The sequence below is a fragment of the Cicer arietinum genome, chromosome 4 (assembly GCF_000331145.2).
Source record: "Cicer arietinum cultivar CDC Frontier isolate Library 1 chromosome 4, Cicar.CDCFrontier_v2.0, whole genome shotgun sequence".
Taxonomy (NCBI): Eukaryota; Viridiplantae; Streptophyta; class Magnoliopsida; order Fabales; family Fabaceae; genus Cicer; species Cicer arietinum.
In genome coordinates, this window is record NC_021163.2 from 6497960 (window position 1) to 6515270 (window position 17311).

The 17311-nt window shown below is 33.2% G+C and overlaps 3 protein-coding genes and 1 long non-coding RNA gene across 6 annotated transcripts; 2 read left to right on the plus strand and 2 right to left on the minus strand.

Moving 5' to 3' along the window:
* Positions 1-4146: 4146 nt before the first annotated feature.
* LOC101507696 (glutamate--tRNA ligase, cytoplasmic-like) lies at positions 4147-8197 on the plus strand. The gene is made up of 6 exons (XM_004495774.4): positions 4147-4513; positions 4709-4796; positions 5080-5233; positions 5659-6782; positions 6958-7425; positions 7806-8197. Exons 1-6 carry the CDS (start codon positions 4374-4376, stop codon positions 8022-8024), a joined length of 2193 nt encoding a protein of 730 aa, XP_004495831.1. The 5' UTR covers positions 4147-4373; the 3' UTR covers positions 8025-8197.
* On the minus strand, positions 6788-9430 carry LOC140920160 (uncharacterized). The gene is made up of 2 exons (XR_012162793.1): positions 8681-9430; positions 6788-7449 (listed from the first exon to the last, which is right to left on the minus strand). It is a non-coding gene; the product is annotated as an uncharacterized lncRNA (long non-coding RNA).
* Positions 9431-9438: 8 nt separating this feature from the next.
* LOC101508026 (DEAD-box ATP-dependent RNA helicase 3A, chloroplastic) lies at positions 9439-14391 on the plus strand. Of its 3 annotated transcripts, XR_003472266.2 has the most exons (8): positions 9441-9944; positions 10128-10258; positions 10617-11031; positions 11947-12045; positions 12451-12675; positions 13326-13726; positions 13857-14027; positions 14152-14391. XR_003472266.2 is itself a non-coding variant. In XM_012714511.3 (7 exons), the coding sequence occupies exons 1-7, from the start codon at positions 9585-9587 to the stop codon at positions 13939-13941; spliced, it is 1698 nt and encodes a 565-aa protein (XP_012569965.1). In that variant the 5' UTR covers positions 9439-9584; the 3' UTR covers positions 13942-14391. The 3 variants fall into 3 exon arrangements, 2 of the variants coding, with proteins under 2 accessions (XP_012569965.1, XP_004495832.1); XM_012714511.3 differs by having other exon boundaries at positions 9439-9944; positions 13326-13708; positions 13857-14391; XM_004495775.4 differs by having other exon boundaries at positions 13857-14391.
* Positions 14392-14628: 237 nt separating this feature from the next.
* LOC101508338 (uncharacterized) lies at positions 14629-15760 on the minus strand. Its single transcript, XM_004495776.4, has one exon. It carries the CDS (start codon positions 15633-15635, stop codon positions 14784-14786), a length of 852 nt encoding a protein of 283 aa, XP_004495833.1. The 5' UTR covers positions 15636-15760; the 3' UTR covers positions 14629-14783.
* Positions 15761-17311: the final 1551 nt, after the last annotated feature.

Below are 17311 nucleotides of genomic sequence, written 5' to 3' on the forward strand. Positions count from 1 at the left end.
CTTCATTAAGATTAAAATAATATATAAATAAGAACTATTAATCATAAAATACAACAAAACCTTGGTTGAAAAGGTGAATTGTGAATATATTAAAGAGTAACAACTTTGATATGCATCAGAATCAAATTTCAAATCAGATATTGTTATTATCACACAATAAATCTCAAAAATAGAAAAAACTTTAAGAGAGAAAAACAATATAAGAATAAAAAAAGCGAGAATAAAATAAAGAAATAAAATTATCACAATATAAGAAAAATTCACAAAGAAGGTAAATAAAATGCAAAGATGTCAAGTCGAATGATATGCGATTTAAATATATAAATGGATAAAAAAAAACATAAATTCAAACTGAAACAAAATAATAAACTAAAAGTAAAAAATTTATTAGAGATAATATATTTATAGTTATAGTATAACGAAAGTTTATTAAGCTAACAAATAGAGTTAAATATATTTGTTAGTTTCTACAAAATTACATATTTTCAAGTTTAAACCATAAAAAAATTTGTTCATTTTTAGTCATTAATTTTATAAAAATGGTGCTTTTAATCCTTACAAAGAGACTAAAAACAAAATGTTTTTATAAAGGGAGTGAGTAAAAGAACTTGTTTTAATAATTGAAGATTAAAAATTGATAAATTTATTATAGAAACTAAAATATATAAAAATGAATATTTTATAAGAACTTAAAACATGTTTAATATTGAATAAAAAATTAACCTAAATAATAAATAATAATAATAATAAAAATTATTATTATTATTTTAATATTAAAAATGATTTATTCATTTAAAATAAAAAGTCTTTGTGATTAAATATTTTCCATGCTATGAGTGATTAAATATTTTCCATGCAAGTAGTGTATGTGATAGCTAACTAACTAATCTCTTGATTAGTTAGTTAAATAGTCAGAGGACAATTAGAATAAGGAGGGATAAACTATGTATAAATAGCGCACTTCATTCATTCAATAAATAAGTCAATTCAATCTATTGTTTCTATTTTCTTGTACTTGAAGTAACAAAGCTTGAAAGCTAACAATTGATATACAGAGCAAAGTTTCGATCTCAGAGTGATAAGCACGAGTGTATTGTGAGAATTAAAACACGAGTAAAATGAAGATGAGTTCAAGTGCAAACAATGGAAACTTTCCAGCACATATGCTACATTTTAATGGAAAAGATTGGGATGGATGGAGAATGCAAATTCAAGCGTTGTTTAGATTTCAAGAAGTGTTAGAAATCATAGAAAATTGTTTTGAAGAGCTAGTAGTCAATCCAATAGAGGAGCATAGGTTAATTTTTATAGAAAACAAGAAGAAATATTGCAAGACCACCTATATTCTTCACCAATGCCTTGAGACAACCAACTTTGATAAGATATCTGATGCAATAAGTATTAAATAAGCTTGGGACATTCTTAAGAAGTGTTATTATGGAGGAACCAATGTCAAGAAAGTGAAGTTGCAGACCCTATAGAGACAATTCGAACTGCTGCAAATTGAGGAACAAGAGAAGGTTTCAAATTTGATTTCAAGATTGAGGAGCATCGCAAATCAAATGGTTGGTTATGGGAAGAAGCTTATTGAGCACAAGTTATGTGAAAAGATACTAAAATCTTTGCATCGCAGGTTTGACTATATTGTATGTGTCATAGAATAATCCAAAGACATTTTCATATTGAGTCTTGAAGAATTGCAGGCCACCTTAGAAGCACAAAATTAAGAATGGATGAAAGAAATGAGGTTAAATTTGGAGATCAGGCACTGGCAGCGCAAGCTTACAAGAAAGGAGATCAGAAAAAGAAGTGGAAGAAGAATAAGTTCAAGGAACCTGATGACGAGTTTGAGTCTTCATCAAAAGAGGGCAATGCAAGTGGTAAATAGAAGGAATATCAAAGAACTTTGACAAGAAGAAGGTGAAATATTACAATTGTGAGAAGTTTGAACACTCTGCTGGTGAATGTTGAACTGGAAAATGAGGAAAACAGAAGAAGAAAGAAGAAGATGAAACATGTGTTGCTCAAGAAGATGACTCATATTCAGATACAGTCTTGTTAATGGCTACCACAAGCGAAGAATGTTCTTTGTCCCAGTTCTGGTTTCCTGATATTGGTTGCTCTACACACATGACGAGCAAAAGCGAATGGTTAGTGGATGTTGATACATCAAGAAGGAGCAAGGTCAGGTTTGCTGATGATAGAACCTTGGAAGTTGAGGGAGCTGACAACATAGTAATCAAAAGAATAAATGGCAAAGCAACAAAATGTGAGGTAGATGATGTGTTGTTGGTTGAACCATAAGATGATGATTCAGAGAAAGTTAATGATGTGGAGGCTGTACAGGACCCAGAAAGTGATGCAGAGGACGTGTTGCAGACTGAGTCAAAATAAAAGGATTCATAAAAAGTTAGTGATGTGGATGTTCTTGGCAAAAATGTTGAGCCATCTGAATAGACTACATGCCAAGTTGTTGCCCCTAACGTTGTTGTGTTGTCTGATGCAACAATGGAGTTTTGGGGTGTTGAGGTAAAACGTGGAAAATCGCTCAAGGTTGATTCTGAAGATGACAAGTTTGTCCACCTTTCAATGGCATGTATGGGGAAGATTCGCAAGGATAAATGGAGTGAACCTATATCATTGTATGTGAAGATTGGTGGACCAAAAATTTATTGTAAGACCCATATTTTTCTGTATTATTAGTAATGTGTGGAATATATATATAATTTCTAATATGGTTGTTATTATTATATATTTTTTTCAATTATTATTTTTGAAAAGTATATATATGTGTATGACATGATTTATTTACTTTGACTAAATATTTGAAAAGAATGCTAATAATAATAACAACAATAATAATAAAAGAATGCATTAATGACAATTGCTTTGGCTAATGGTAGTGAAAGACCTCTTGATTGGCCGAATTTTGTTGGCATTATTGTTCTTTTGGTTATTAATTCAACAATTGGTTTCATTGAAGAAAACAATGTTGATAATGTTGTTGTTGCTCTCATGGCTGGTTTAGCACCCAAAAGAAGGGTTCTGAGAGATGGTCGATGAAGTTAAGAAGATTGTTAAGTGTAAAATCACTTATAAACTTGAATTAAGGAAAAATATTAGAAACCAATAATGTTATAGAAAAATCAGAATAAACCAATAACTTTCTTAGTATTGAAAGTTTGTGTAATTCAAATTAAAATAATAAGTGTATGTTGTAACTAATCTCTTAATTAATTAGTTAGATAGATAGAGGACAATTAAAATAATGAAGAATAAACTATGTATAAATAATACACTCAATCCATTTAATAAATAAGTCCATTCAATATACTTTTCTATTTTTTTACACTTGAAGTAACAAAGCTTGAAAGCTTACATATATATAATACTCAGCCGTCCTAAATTATAAGAAAAACAATTTTCATTTTTCTTTACTTTAAATAAAGACTTCTTTAGTTTTGGTTAAAAAATGAAAGTGTTTTTAACTATTTAAAATTTACAAATATAATTCATCTTTTTTATTCTTATGTGTATTTCATTATGTATATTTCTCGACATAATTTTATCATTTTATTTACACAAAGTTTTTTATTTAAAAAATACGCATATCAATACAATAAATTAAAAAATAAATACTTATAATTGACTAAAAAAATAAACAGTGGTGGCATGTCTCTTTTAGTGTTATTAAACTTAAGTTAAGTATTAAGAACACTTACGCTGGTACAACTTATACTTCTTTCTTATAGTGAATCACGCTAACAAATATTTTAAAATATTTGTTAATAAATCAGAAAAAAAAGTAAAAAATGTTAATAAAAACGATCATTTTTAAAAATTTAATGATATCTTTCAAAAATTGATTTATTCAAGACATTGAATTTCAAAAAGATCATTTTAGTATCTAATTTTTTATGCACATCTTCCAAGGATATTAAAAATAATAATGCTGATTATTACGAATACGGAACAACCGCAAAAAATCGCACTGTGTATATTAAAGTTGTAATTGCAGTTTTAATATACTGTTCGCAAAGACTAACAACGGTGTATTAAATAACGTGATCTTCCAACAAATACTAAATCGTGACCTTCCAAAAAAAACGCGACATCTTCCAATAGAAAAGGAAAGGAAATTGATTTTATAATATTATACTAGGACAAACATGAAAAAATTAAATTGGCTAGGCTAAGATTAAAAAGAAGTGGGCCAATACTCCAAAGTCCAAAGCACCCAACCCAAGGTATAAAAATAGAAAGAAGGGTGTACGCTGCTCCTCTTTCCTTCTTCTCAGTCATCATCACTGCGCCATTCACTCACCATCGCCGCTCAACCAAACTCATTAAATTCTACATTCTTCGTCTTCACGATGGACATCGTTACCTTTTCTTTCTCCGCCGCCACACCACCATTATCGGTGATCGCCGCCGTCAAGCTCGCCGGATTTTCTCCATCTATCGACGCATCCCTCCCTTCTGACTCCGCCCCCACATTTATCTTCTCCAATGGGTACGTTTTCATTCTCCTCAAACTTCATTTTTCATTTCTTCAACTATTAACACATGCTCAATTACTTCGAAACAACACAAACTCCATAACATTATATTGAATTTTATTTTAGTTTGTATTGTTACCCCTTCGGAAAAAGATTATGTTAATCCTTTCAATTTTATTCCTGTCACATTTACGTCATTTTCATTACAGGTTGAAATTGCGCGGACCATTGGTTCTTCTGCGTTATATAGCCAGAACTGCCAATTTTTATGGCCAAAATGCATTTGAAACTAGCCAGGTCATTTTACTCATATTACATAACACCACATTTTAATTTCAATGAACTATTTGAAAGTGCTAACATGATCAATGTTTGACTTTACTTCATCTTTTGATATAAATTAGCTTATACTGTTAATGCTATAATCACTTGATTAAGCTATTTATCCAAACATGGCCTAAGTGATGTTGTCTAAGAATGGAGTTTTATATTGTCTTTTAAATATTTGTCGTTTCCTATTGGTTGTTTGCTCAGTCGTTGTGTCCTTGTTTTTTCTCATTTCCCTTCCTTGGCTTTTCAGATTGATGAGTTGTTGGAGTATGCACCTGTACTGTCATCAGGCCCTGCATTTGAGACTGGATGCAAATATATAGATGACTACTTGGAGAAGCGTACATTTTTAGTTGGTTATTCATTATCAATTGCTGATCTAGCTATCTGGGCAGGTCTTGCAGGTAAAGATACTTTATGATTTTATGATACCTATTCAAATTCACCTGCGATACTACAACTAGGTCTCTTTTAAACATCATCATTCCTATGGAATAGGAAATCCTTGTGTTAGTTTAGTGATTGCATTTTGTGGGTATTTCCTAGTTGCATGTATCTCTGTTGAGTGATGACAGAACAGGACTTATTGCTGTCTTACCTGTTATATAACTAGCATTCTATGCTGCATCCGCTTTGCTCTATTGTTTGGAATTTGCACAAAAAACACTATTGTTGTGGCCAATCATTTTTGTATTATGTGGTAGTCTGTGCAGCCAAATTACACTATCTTCCATTTCTCTGTTCTTTAGTAACTTTGCAGCCTCGTCAACCAATAATCTGTCTAACTTGATGGTTCATTATTATCTCTATCTACAATATGCTCTTTCAGGAACTGGAAAGAGATGGGAAAGCTTGAGGAAGTCAAAGAAATATCCAAATCTTTCACGATGGTACAATTCAATAGTCACAGAATACGGTACTGCCTTAAATGAAGTCACTACAACATATATTGGCAAAAAAGGATTGGGAGAGCCATCAGCAACTAAGCCAAAAGACCATCCAGTCGTCACGGACAAATGGAAGAATGTGAATGGGGATGTATCTGAAAAGATTAAGTTAGGAGGCAAACCTTCTGCAGAAATAGATCTTCCAGATGCTGAAATTGGAAAAGTTCGCTTGCGCTTTGCACCTGAACCCAGCGGCTACATTCACATTGGACACTCAAAAGCAGCTTTTTTGAACAAGTATTTTACTGAGCGATACCAAGGTCATCTTATTTTGCGTTTTGATGATACAAATCCTGCTAAAGAAAGTAAGGAATTTGAGGAAAGCATAGCGAAAGATATTGATACACTGGGTATCAAGTTTGACACAATTACTTATACATCAGATTACTTCCCTGAGTTGATGGAAATGGCTGAAAAATTAATTAGCCAGGGTAAAGCATATGTTGATGACACTCCAAAATTACAATTGAGACAGGAGAGAATGAATGGCATAGAATCTAAATGCAGAAACAATAGTGTAGATGAGAATTTGAAATTATGGAAGGAAATGATTGCTGGATCAGAGAGGGGCTTGCAGTGTGTTGTCCGTGGGAAGTTGGATATGCAAGATCCAAATAAATGCCTTCGTGATCCTGTTTATTATCGTTGCAATACATTACCTCATCATAGGACTGGATCCAAGTATAAAGTGTATCCAACTTATGACTTTGCATGTCCATATGTTGATGCTAAGGAAGGTATCACACATGCTCTTCGGGCAAGTGAATACCGTGATCGCGGTGCTCAGTATTCCCGGATTCGAGATGACATGGGAGTGAGGGAAGTTCTTATCTACGAATTTAGTCGGTTGAATATGGTCTACACTCTTCTCAGCAAACGAAACCTTCTATGGTTTGTCCAAACTGGAAAAGTTGATGGATGGGATGATCCACGAGTTCCTACAGTGCAAGGAATTGTGCGCAGAGGTTTGAAAATTGAAGCGTTAATACAATTTATTACTGAACAAGTATGTACAAGATTTGCTTTCATTTATATGTCAAATAAAAAACTAAGCACTCACTAACAAATAAGAATTACAGTAGAATATGTCGTTCTGTTGTCATACTTTTTTCCTTCTTTGTACATTATTGTTGTATAACCCAAGCTTAAAATGCTGAAGACTGTTCTTTGTACTTGTACAGGGGGCGTCAAAAAATCTCAATCTCATGGAATGGGACAAGCTTTGGACCATCAATAAGAAGATTATTGACCCTGTATGTCCCAGACACACCGCTGTCATTGCGGAGAGACGTGTATTGTTGACCCTTACTGATGGTCCCGAGAAATCATTTGTCCGCATCATACCTAGACACAAGAAATTTGAAGCCGCTGGAAATAAAGCTACCACATATACTAAAAGGATATGGATTGACTATGCTGATGCAGGGTCCATATCAGCAGGTGAGGAGGTAACCTTGATGGATTGGGGAAATGCCATAATAAAGGAAGTAGAGAAGGACCAAGATGGGAATGTCACAGGGTTGAGTGGTGTTTTGCATCTTGAAGGATCTGTGAAGACCACAAAATTGAAGCTCACTTGGCTACCTGACTCAGATGAACTAGTTAGCCTGACACTGGCGGAGTTTGATCATCTAATTACGAAGAAAAAGGTATGTTTTGTTCTCTGGTGGTTTCTGTCATCAGCAAACATAAAGGAACATTTGTAATATGTTAATATTTTCATGAGGAACTGATGTGACATTACAATTTCTATGGACACAACCAATCAAAAGTTGAAAATAATTCTGCAATAACTTGGTGTCTTTCTTTTGATTACATCGTGCTCATGCAAGAATTGCTCAATTTTAGTTCTTATTAAAAGTGTACTATGAAAGACATTTCTGTACTGACTTTGTTGTCTGCCTGTCGTGGACTGCATATTTAAAGATAAGCTATCCCATATGGTGTTCATTTAGTCTCTTACTCATACTTTGAAAAATATTAAACCTGTCTTTATGGTATGAACATTGTATGTTCACTTTGTTTGCAGGTTGAAAAGAAAGAGGACATCATTGATGTGGTTAACCCATGTACAAAAAAGGAGATTCTAGCATATGGAGACTCCAATATGCGAAATCTTCAACGTGGAGAGATATTGCAGCTGGAGAGAAAGGGATATTTCAGGTGTGATGTACCCTTCGTTCGTCCTTCAAAACCAATTGTGTTATTTTTGATCCCAGATGGCAGGCAGCAGACAAGTTCTAAGTAAAAACATTTTGTTCTTTGAATTACAAATTGGTAATTTGGATAACTTTGTGGAACTATTTTAATGTGTACAACACTGTACACCAACCATTTGTGCTAGACTTTGGTAGCAAGTCAAAGCGATATGGAATCATTTTATAGTTAATTGATTTATTATTAACATAGGATTTATGATTTTGCTTTGGCGGATTGTGAATTTCTATTTTGAGGCCAACACATAATTGTATATAATTTAAGGGTGGGGTTTATTTATTTCTGGAGCAAGTATATACAAATTTAGTTTAATACTTATTTTGTCAATGGGAGAGTTTGGATGGCAAGTATTTATAGTTGTTTTACTATTCCCTCTCAGTGGAATAAGTATAAGGCAGGAATAACAACTTAACAAGTCAAGAGAATACCATCGTTGCTGGTTTGATTAACAAACTTACTTCTAAATTTAATTTCAATTATTATGCAAATGAAAAAAAAGCTAATTTGTTAACATAAGAATAAGAAAAAGACATAAATGACGGAAGTGTTATAACTAAATAAATTAAAGAATAAAAAAATATTGATTTCTATATGTAAGACTATATTTTAAAAGTTGCGAGTCTTCTAAAGAATTTTTATAATAAGAAATTAAATTATGAAACAACGTGGTGCTAAACAAGGAAGTACCTTTTTAAGACAAGAAACGAGATTTAAATGAGTTGGTCGGACATTTGAGGGATGCAGACGAGCATCCAAACATAGGCTTAGAAAAGTGTTGGGATTTTTTTAGAGAGAAGCAATTCTAATTTTCATAATTTATTCCACTCAACACACCAATTTGTAGCTTCTGTGGTCAATACAATCGATTCGTACAAGGTATCGATCCATACTATATCTTTTACTTAATTGCCCTTTGACTGGTAAATAAAATATCCTATAATAGTGTACACATTCTTTTAAAAAATAAATTGTTTTAATGTAATCTCTTTGTTTTATTTTGAGGTAAAAAATCTAAGAGAAAATTGTTTCAATTAGAAGTAACGATAACCTTCGAATTTGCTGAACACTTAACTTGCAAGTTCAATTTCTACCTTTTTAGTATTATTCCAAACTATTAGAGTTTCTTTTTTAATATAATACTTATTTTGTCCAAACGTACTATAATACTTATAAGCATACACATGTTTATTAAATAGAAAACAATGTATATGTATATAGTTTAAATATAAAATATATATGTTAAAACCGGTTTTGATAATTATACCATTAAAAGTAATTTTCATCTAAACTTCAACATAATAAAAACCATTTATACTTTGATATATCCAAACACAGATTAATTTATATTTAAACAAAATTAATTGTATGAAAATATAAGCAAACAAATTGGTCGGGGTGAAAACGGGCATCCAAAGATTAAATCTTGTATTTAAGAGTGGATGAGTACATAGCCACACAGAGAAGCACATAAGGAAGGACGTGGAGGTTTAAAAGGCCATAATTCGCGGGTTAGAGAGTGTGTGCGGCCTTATCTCCTCTCCCTTCCTCCTTGCCGCTTCCTCTCCTTTCACAGAACTCCCAACAACTCAAAATGACTTCCATTCCCGGTGCAGTTGGAAGTACTTGTTCCTCTCTTCAACTTCTTAAGACACCAACTTCCTCAACACCCTCCTCCTTTTCATTCTTCAACAATACCTCCCGTTTCACCACCCTTCTTCGACTCCGTTCCAACCACAAAACCCCCACCCTTTCTTTCGTTACTTCTGCTATTGCCACCCCCAATTCCTCTATCCTCACCTCTCAAGAAGCTTTCGAGGGTTTTACTTTCCAAGACTCTAACGACCAACTCACCATCAGCAAAGACGAACTCGACATTTCCAAGCTCCGTTTTCCTTCCCAACTTGTTCACTCGCTCCACAACCGTGGAATCACCAATCTTTTCCCCATTCAGGTATCTAATATTTCTTTTTTTGTTTTTATTTTTATTTTTATTTAAACAACAAATGTAACAACCTTTACCTTTATTATATACTTACATAGTATTGATTTGAATTATTGTTATTTTTATGCCTCTACGATGCTTCATTTGTGTAGCTTTTAAAAAATTATTTGTGGAATTTGTTGATGATTTTAGAGAGCTGTGCTGCTTCCTGCAATAGAAGGTAGAGATATCATTGCTCGTGCAAAGACCGGGACTGGCAAGACGTTAGCCTTTGGAATTCCAATTCTCAAGGGTCTCACCGAGGATCAACAGACCAATCTCAGGTTATCCGTTATTCCTGCATTATAAATTGTATGTTTGGTTTCACTTTTGGATGAGGCAAAATTGGTAGTTGTGTAGAATTGATTTTAACTTCATAATCGATTTTAACTTGAAGCTAGAATTTAGAGTGTTTGCCTTTATGATTGATATTTACCCACAAATTTATTGTTCAACTAACATTGACATGAATGTATTGAAACGTGAATCACTGTATATTTGTGTTATATATCTTTATGTTTAACTCATTTCTGACTAGAATCAATTTTACACAATCAATTTTTTGACACCACAGAACCAAAGGCCGTTACTTATAAATCTTTGATATTTTTTTTGATGTATTTGGGTGTTACTTTATCTCAGGCGGTCTGGTAGGCTTCCTAAAGTACTGGTCCTTGCACCTACTAGGGAGTTAGCAAAGCAAGTAGAGAAGGAGATAAAAGAATCTGCACCTTATCTAAACACAATTTGTGTTTATGGCGGTGTTTCTTATGATATTCAGAAGAATGCACTTTCCCGTGGTGTTGATGTAGTGGTGGGAACACCCGGGAGAATAATTGACCTAGTGAATGGAAACAGCCTTAAACTGAGTCAAATTCAGTATTTTGTCCTTGATGAAGCCGATCAGATGCTTGCTGTTGGGTTTGAGGAGGATGTAGAAGTGATTTTAGAAAGGATCCCGACTCAGCGCCAGATCATGCTTTTCTCTGCAACCATGCCGGGTTGGGTCAAGAAATTGTCAAGAAAACATTTGAACAACCCATTGACTATTGATTTGGTAAAACTGTTGTTACTTTTTAACTTCTCTTCTCACCAAATATACCTGAATGAAGTATAGTTAACTGAGTATTTGTTAGTTTATATACAGGGAAAGCTTAGATTGCAATGTATAGTAGTGTTAATAATTTGTTCTGTTTGGCATGTGACAATTTTGTGGGTAATGTGGCCAACTTATATTTCTCATTAGCTAGAGGTGGTGCTTTTGATGTGAAACAGGCTCTGTATGATATATCAGATTGTAGCTGAAAGTAGTATGGCCATAAAACAGTTTCAGCCTTGGTAGTTAGCATGTGAGAACTTTTGCCAAAAGGGAGTCAAAATATTGTCCTAAGAGAATACATGCATTGGATTCCCAATTAGACGTGTCATTTATTTGATTTTGTACAAATTGAATTCCCAACATGTGTTGATTGTAGAGTCAAATAGGTGTAGCCTACCTCCAACTATCTACGAGTCTTATTGATGTATAACTCACCTTAATGGCCGGCTTTGCTTTGGAAGAAAAGCTTTTGTGTCAATAGAATGTCATACCGTAATCCTTGGCTTTTTTTTATCAACTTATTACTATGCAATTTCTTATGGGCAAAACGCTAATCATTATGTGGTCTTTGTGGTTGTGCACCCCTCTTTTTCTGAATGATCTAGTTTTACAGTATTGGTGCATAATTGCATTTTCATTTTTTCGGAAGCCTCGTGCTATCTTGTGATATGTATGGTATACTCATTTTGGAGAGAAAAGGATGGAAAACATTGATAAATTTGGACTAGAACTGAATCTATTTTGCATTTTCTACTATTTTTTCAAACAGCTGGAATTATGCTTACTGATCTTTAATATTAAATCATTGTAACTATGACGTGTTTTGATCCCCACAAAATGGTTATGATGCGTTTCACTTTTCTTTTTAACAAGGTCGGGGATAAAGAAGAAAAACTCGCTGATAGGATCAAACTTTATGCTGTATCAGCCACTGCAACATCAAAGAGGAGAATTCTTTTCGGTCTAATAAGTGTAAGTTTGCTGTTATTTTCACAATCTTGGCTTTTTGTTTGGTAATATCTGCAGTTTGTTTTTCTGAGGTCTTGTTCAGTAAGTATGGTGAGTAAAACCAAACCATTTTTTTAAAATAATACAATAAAAACTTCTTGTTCAGAAGCAGGTTACCAACTGTTTATAGAAACTCCATGGTTTGGCAGTCAGGAATATTGAGCAAGTTTCTATTATCGAGATGTAGTTCATGTTGAATACCCTCACACAAACTTATGGCTGCTTATTCTCTAAGACCCATTTTTCTGTTGCAAGTTTCATTTATGTATTAACTCTGTTAGTTCCGTGTTTCCATATGTACTTAACGTTACTCTTGAATACAACAAAAGGCTGTTCAATGATTTTGTTGAATGTTACCATGTCTCTTAGGTCTATGCAAAGGGTGGAAAGACTATTGTTTTCACACGAACAAAAAGGGATGCTGATGAAATATCATTGTCATTAACAAGTAGTATAGCTTCTAAAGCACTACATGGTGATATCTCTCAGTATCAGAGAGAGAGAACATTGAATGGTTTTCGGGAAGGGAGATTCACAGTGCTTGTTGCTACTGATGTTGCTGCTCGTGGACTAGATATTCCCAATGTTGATTTGGTAAGTTCAAAGTGATGTTTTTTGGTGCATATTCAAACATCTTATCTTGTGTCTGAGTTCTATGAAAGTCTTCTCAGATTTCAGCATTTTTAAACTTTTTATGATGCATTTTAATATGTAATGCCAACTGAGGCGTTGGTAATAAACCCAACCATGTGGATTATTGTTATTTGGAATTGATGGTTTCAAATTGAAGATTTTGGTGTTAACTCAGCTGTTGAAAATCTAGTGTCTAAAAATTTGGGCCTTGAGATATTGTTATCTCTAGGTCAGATTAAGAATGTATGCTTATTCTGGATAAGGATTTCTCAACTCTTAATTTGGGCTGCTTCTTGTTGTGTGTATTTTGGATTGTCTGTTTTGATATAAGGAGATTTTCGATGTTTCCACTTCATCTGACCTTTATAATCAATCTCTGTCACTGTACATTATTTAATCTGATTTGGCAATTAAAATTTATGTCATAATAGAATGTGCTTGTGTAAACAATACCTTGGTTAATTCTTTGGTAGCAATTTCAATTTTGTTTTCCATCAGATAAGTTTAAGGTCTCTACTTGAAATAAAAGTTTCTATGCTTTGGTCTAATGCTGAATTGCTGTCTGTTCTCAACATATTGAAAACCTTGTTGGCATTCCATTATTTTTTCAGATTATACATTATGAACTTCCTGACGGTCCCGAGACTTTTGTTCATCGCTCTGGTCGTACTGGACGTGCAGGAAAAGAGGGTACGGCTATTGTGATGTACACCATTAGCCAGAAAAGAACTGTTATATCCCTTGAGCGTGATGTAGGCTCCAAATTTGAATTTATTAGTCCACCACCTATGCAAGAGATTTCAGAATCATCTACCAAGCAAGTTGTTGCAACACTTGATAGAGATGGAAGTAATTGGAGAAGTTCTAGGGATCAGAGAGGTTCTATAGATCGGAGAGGTTCTAGGGATCCGAGAGGTTCTACAGATCGGAGAGGTTCTAGGGATCAGAGAGGTTCTAGGGATGACTGGCTAACTGGAGATAGTCGATCAAGCAGGTATTCATCATCAAACAGGTAATAGGACATAAGTTATATTGTGTCTGTTTTAGTCTTGGTAATTTTCTTCCATAAAAAATTTAGTATGATTCTCTTGCTATATATTTGGATATATGTATAACTCATGGCATCTGAATGTGCATTGCAGAAGTAGTTATGGAGGGGCCTGTTTTAATTGTGGACAACCGGGGCATCGAGCATCAGAATGTACCAATAAACGAGACTTTTTTTAGTTGAACACATTCAATTTTGGTGTCACCATGTTCAAGAATTGAGCTGTGCCATTGGCGATGGCTTATGTGGTTCGAGAAATTGAAAGGTGCTTCCCAAAAGATACATAGAATCAATGCCTACTTTACTACATAGACGTTCCCACATTTGATCTAAGATTTTCTTTCTTTCTTTCTCCTTGTTGTAAAATTGATTTATCATTTGCGTTTCAGCAGTGATATTCGGAGAACATTAACTGTATGATGCCGATTTGTCTGCACAGCTGTAATGTTAATCATCAGCTTGAACCCCAACGTTTCAGAAAGAGACAGGAATAGGTTTATGGAAAGAATGTTTCCAGTCACTCCATAGACATAGTAACTATCATCTAAGTTTGTCATGTATAATATTACTTTCAAACAAGCTTATCCGAAATTCCAAAATGATTTCTAAATTGTGATTTTTGTTCGTAACTCCTACTTACTATCCACATGGACCATTACTTAATTTCAAAGTATGCAACTATATTTTTGAGAAAGTGCGTTTGTGAATTTTAACACTTATATTTGATTCAAAATAGGCATAATAGATTCTCCTGATATTTGTACTCTTTTTCTCATACCGGGTGAAAATCTTGTATTCACATAAGAATACAAAATTTCATAATCTATCTAACTATACATATCATTTTAACCTTATTTTTACAACAATTTTTTTAACAAAATAAATTTATTAAACATATTGTAAGATCATAGTGAGAATGATATCACTAGTCATGAAACAAAAACACAAACAAGACGCAACAAAATTACATGTTCCAAACCAGTAACGTTACACATAATCACAGACATTTTCACTGTGATAGCTATTTGCCAAAAAGAATGTTTATGACAGTTCTAAAAATAGGACCCCTTTTATTGCTTAGAACTTCCCTAACATCCTTCTCATCAGGAACAAACCCCTTAGCCTTCATTTGTTCCAGCAACTGCACAGCCTCATCCATCTTCTCTTCCCTAACCAATCCCTCAAACACTGCAGCATATGTCTCAGCATTAGGTCTAATCCCTTTCTCCATCATTTCCAAAAGATACTTTTTCGCATCCCTCATAAACTTCGCATCAACAACAAGTCCCCTAACGAGAACAGCGTAGGTATAAGCATTAGGAGAAACCCCAGAAGCAAGCATGCGAATGTAAGCTTTGAGAGCTTCCTTTGGTTGACCAGCATTGGCATAAGCTTCGAGGATGGCAGTATGGGCCACCACATCGGGCATCTGACCGTTATCTTTGATCTGACCGAAAAGCTCCAATGCTTCGTGGGTTAAACCCTGTTTGGACAAAGCGTCGAACATCTTGATTGCATGGTTGAATAAACCGTCACCGCTTCTCATATTGTGGAAAATCTCTTGTAAGTCTTTGGGGTTTTTTGGTTCTTCTATTGCTGGCTTCTTGCTGAATGGGTCGTAAGGCGGTGGTAGTTTCTTATTGTTGTGGAGTTCTTTTCGGGTATTTTCGTCATCGGAATCGGAATCGGAATCGGAAAGAGAGAAATTGAGCTTGGTGTCGATGTTTTTGTTGGTGGAGGTGAAATGGCGTTGAAAGTTGTAAGGGTATTTGGAAATGGATGTAGATGATGAAGGAGGTAAGAAGGGTGAAGTGAAAGTGTTTAAAGCGCGAGATATTGCTACTGTAATTGTGCTTCTTGCATACAAAGCCATTATTTATTGGTTTGATACTACTCTCGTCTGCGTCTTATGTCAAGTAATGCAATAGCAAGAGGGGGGAAAAGCGTGGTCTTCTCCTGTTACGAATCCTTCCTTGGGCTGTTTAGCCTACATACACTAAGGCCTTGGCCCAAACATTTCCAAACAAACCCATTAACTAACAGATCCAAACATTTGGCAGAATCCAACTTGCTGTCCTTTTATTTATATAACGTTGATTAGCCTCTTATGTACTTTTTTATTTATACATTTTGTTACACATATTTTTTCTAATTTTTTTGTTACTGTATACAATGTTCTACGCATGCATATGAGGTGAACTTAATAATAACAATGAGAAATAGAAAGAGATAAAAACGAATAAATTGATGACTAATGATGATAGTACTATTCATGACAGTACAAAAGCTCATTGGCGAATGGTGACAGAGGATACACAAAGTCCACCAAAAGTGGATAATATTCTAACAGAAAACAAGGACAGTTGTTGCTTCTAGAAGCAAGTCATTTCTTAAACAAACAGAAGCCAAATTACTGCAATTAAAGCTTAATCATAGTACTAATATTTTAATGCTGTTTAAGGTAATTGTGACTGCTGTGTCACACCTTAATTATATTAAGCTAAAAAAAATCCTTAATTATATTAAGTTGCATTAATGTGTCCTATCAATATTTATAACTTTTTCTTAATGAACATTAGGAATTTAGTAGGACAGTCATATCACATAAATTCTTTTACCTATTATTTTGCAAAAGGAAAAGATTTTTTTTAATAACAATGTTAATAATTAATTATTAATTTTATTTAAAAAATAATTAAACTCATAATTTTGTCATTCTAACTCTCTTAAACTATTAAACCTTACTGACTTTCAAAAAAATTTATAACTTTTCTTTTTATTAATATTGAATTTTAAAGTGAATATTAAAAAGTTAATAGTAAAAATATATGTGTCAATTGCGATCCACCATGTTATTATATACTGATATTATAACATTTCTTAAATAGTCTTGATTAATACTATTTCAATTAGATTTAAAAAATATTAAATAAAGAAAAGTAAAGTAAAAAAAATGAAATTTCAGAATATTTTACTTTGTAAAAATATTTTTTATTTTCTAATAATTTGTGTGAATTTTACTTATGAATATAAAAGAGATGAGATGAATAATGCTATGAATTTCACAATTTTTATAAATAATACAAATGTTAAATAATTATTTTTTTAATTATTTTTATCAACATCTCGTTCATAAATAATATTTCATCTCCTCTCTGTTGCAATGATTCATTTTATTAATAAATAAAACTAATACAAATTTTAAAAAATAAAAAACCGGTGCATTCGTTATTCAATGATTTGAAAAACAATTCTTTTCATAAAACAACAACTCCAATCTAGCCTTTCCTATTCTATCCGTATTCAAAATTGGCTTGGCTTTGTGCTGCGAATCCTAAACGGAATAATAAAAGGAATATAGAATTATACTACACTGATAATTGTAATTTGTTTTTCTTCTTTAGTAATAATAATCATAAGTGAATTATATATACTATTAAAACAAGTGCAATTATTCGACCACAAATACGAATCATAAAGAGGAAAATTAAAAAAAAAATCACATTTGAGCAAAGGAAGAAGACAAAAGAAGTGGAAGGTAATCGGAAG

Excerpts from the sequence above, each read along its gene's own strand:
- LOC101507696 (XM_004495774.4), top strand. The coding sequence starts at position 4,374 with ATGGACATCGTTACCTTTTCTTTCTCCGCCGCCACACCACCATTATCG. Across the intron at positions 4,514-4,708 it reads ACATTTATCTTCTCCAATGG|GTTGAAATTGCGCGGACCAT; the intron begins GTACGTTTTCAT and ends TTTTCATTACAG. Across the intron at positions 5,234-5,658 it reads TATCTGGGCAGGTCTTGCAG|GAACTGGAAAGAGATGGGAA; the intron begins GTAAAGATACTT and ends ATGCTCTTTCAG.
- LOC101508026 (XM_004495775.4), top strand. The coding sequence starts at position 9,585 with ATGACTTCCATTCCCGGTGCAGTTGGAAGTACTTGTTCCTCTCTTCAA. Across the intron at positions 10,259-10,616 it reads GATCAACAGACCAATCTCAG|GCGGTCTGGTAGGCTTCCTA; the intron begins GTTATCCGTTAT and ends ACTTTATCTCAG. Across the intron at positions 13,727-13,856 it reads AGGTATTCATCATCAAACAG|AAGTAGTTATGGAGGGGCCT; the intron begins GTAATAGGACAT and ends TGTGCATTGCAG.
- LOC101508338 (XM_004495776.4), bottom strand. The coding sequence starts at position 15,635 with ATGGCTTTGTATGCAAGAAGCACAATTACAGTAGCAATATCTCGCGCT.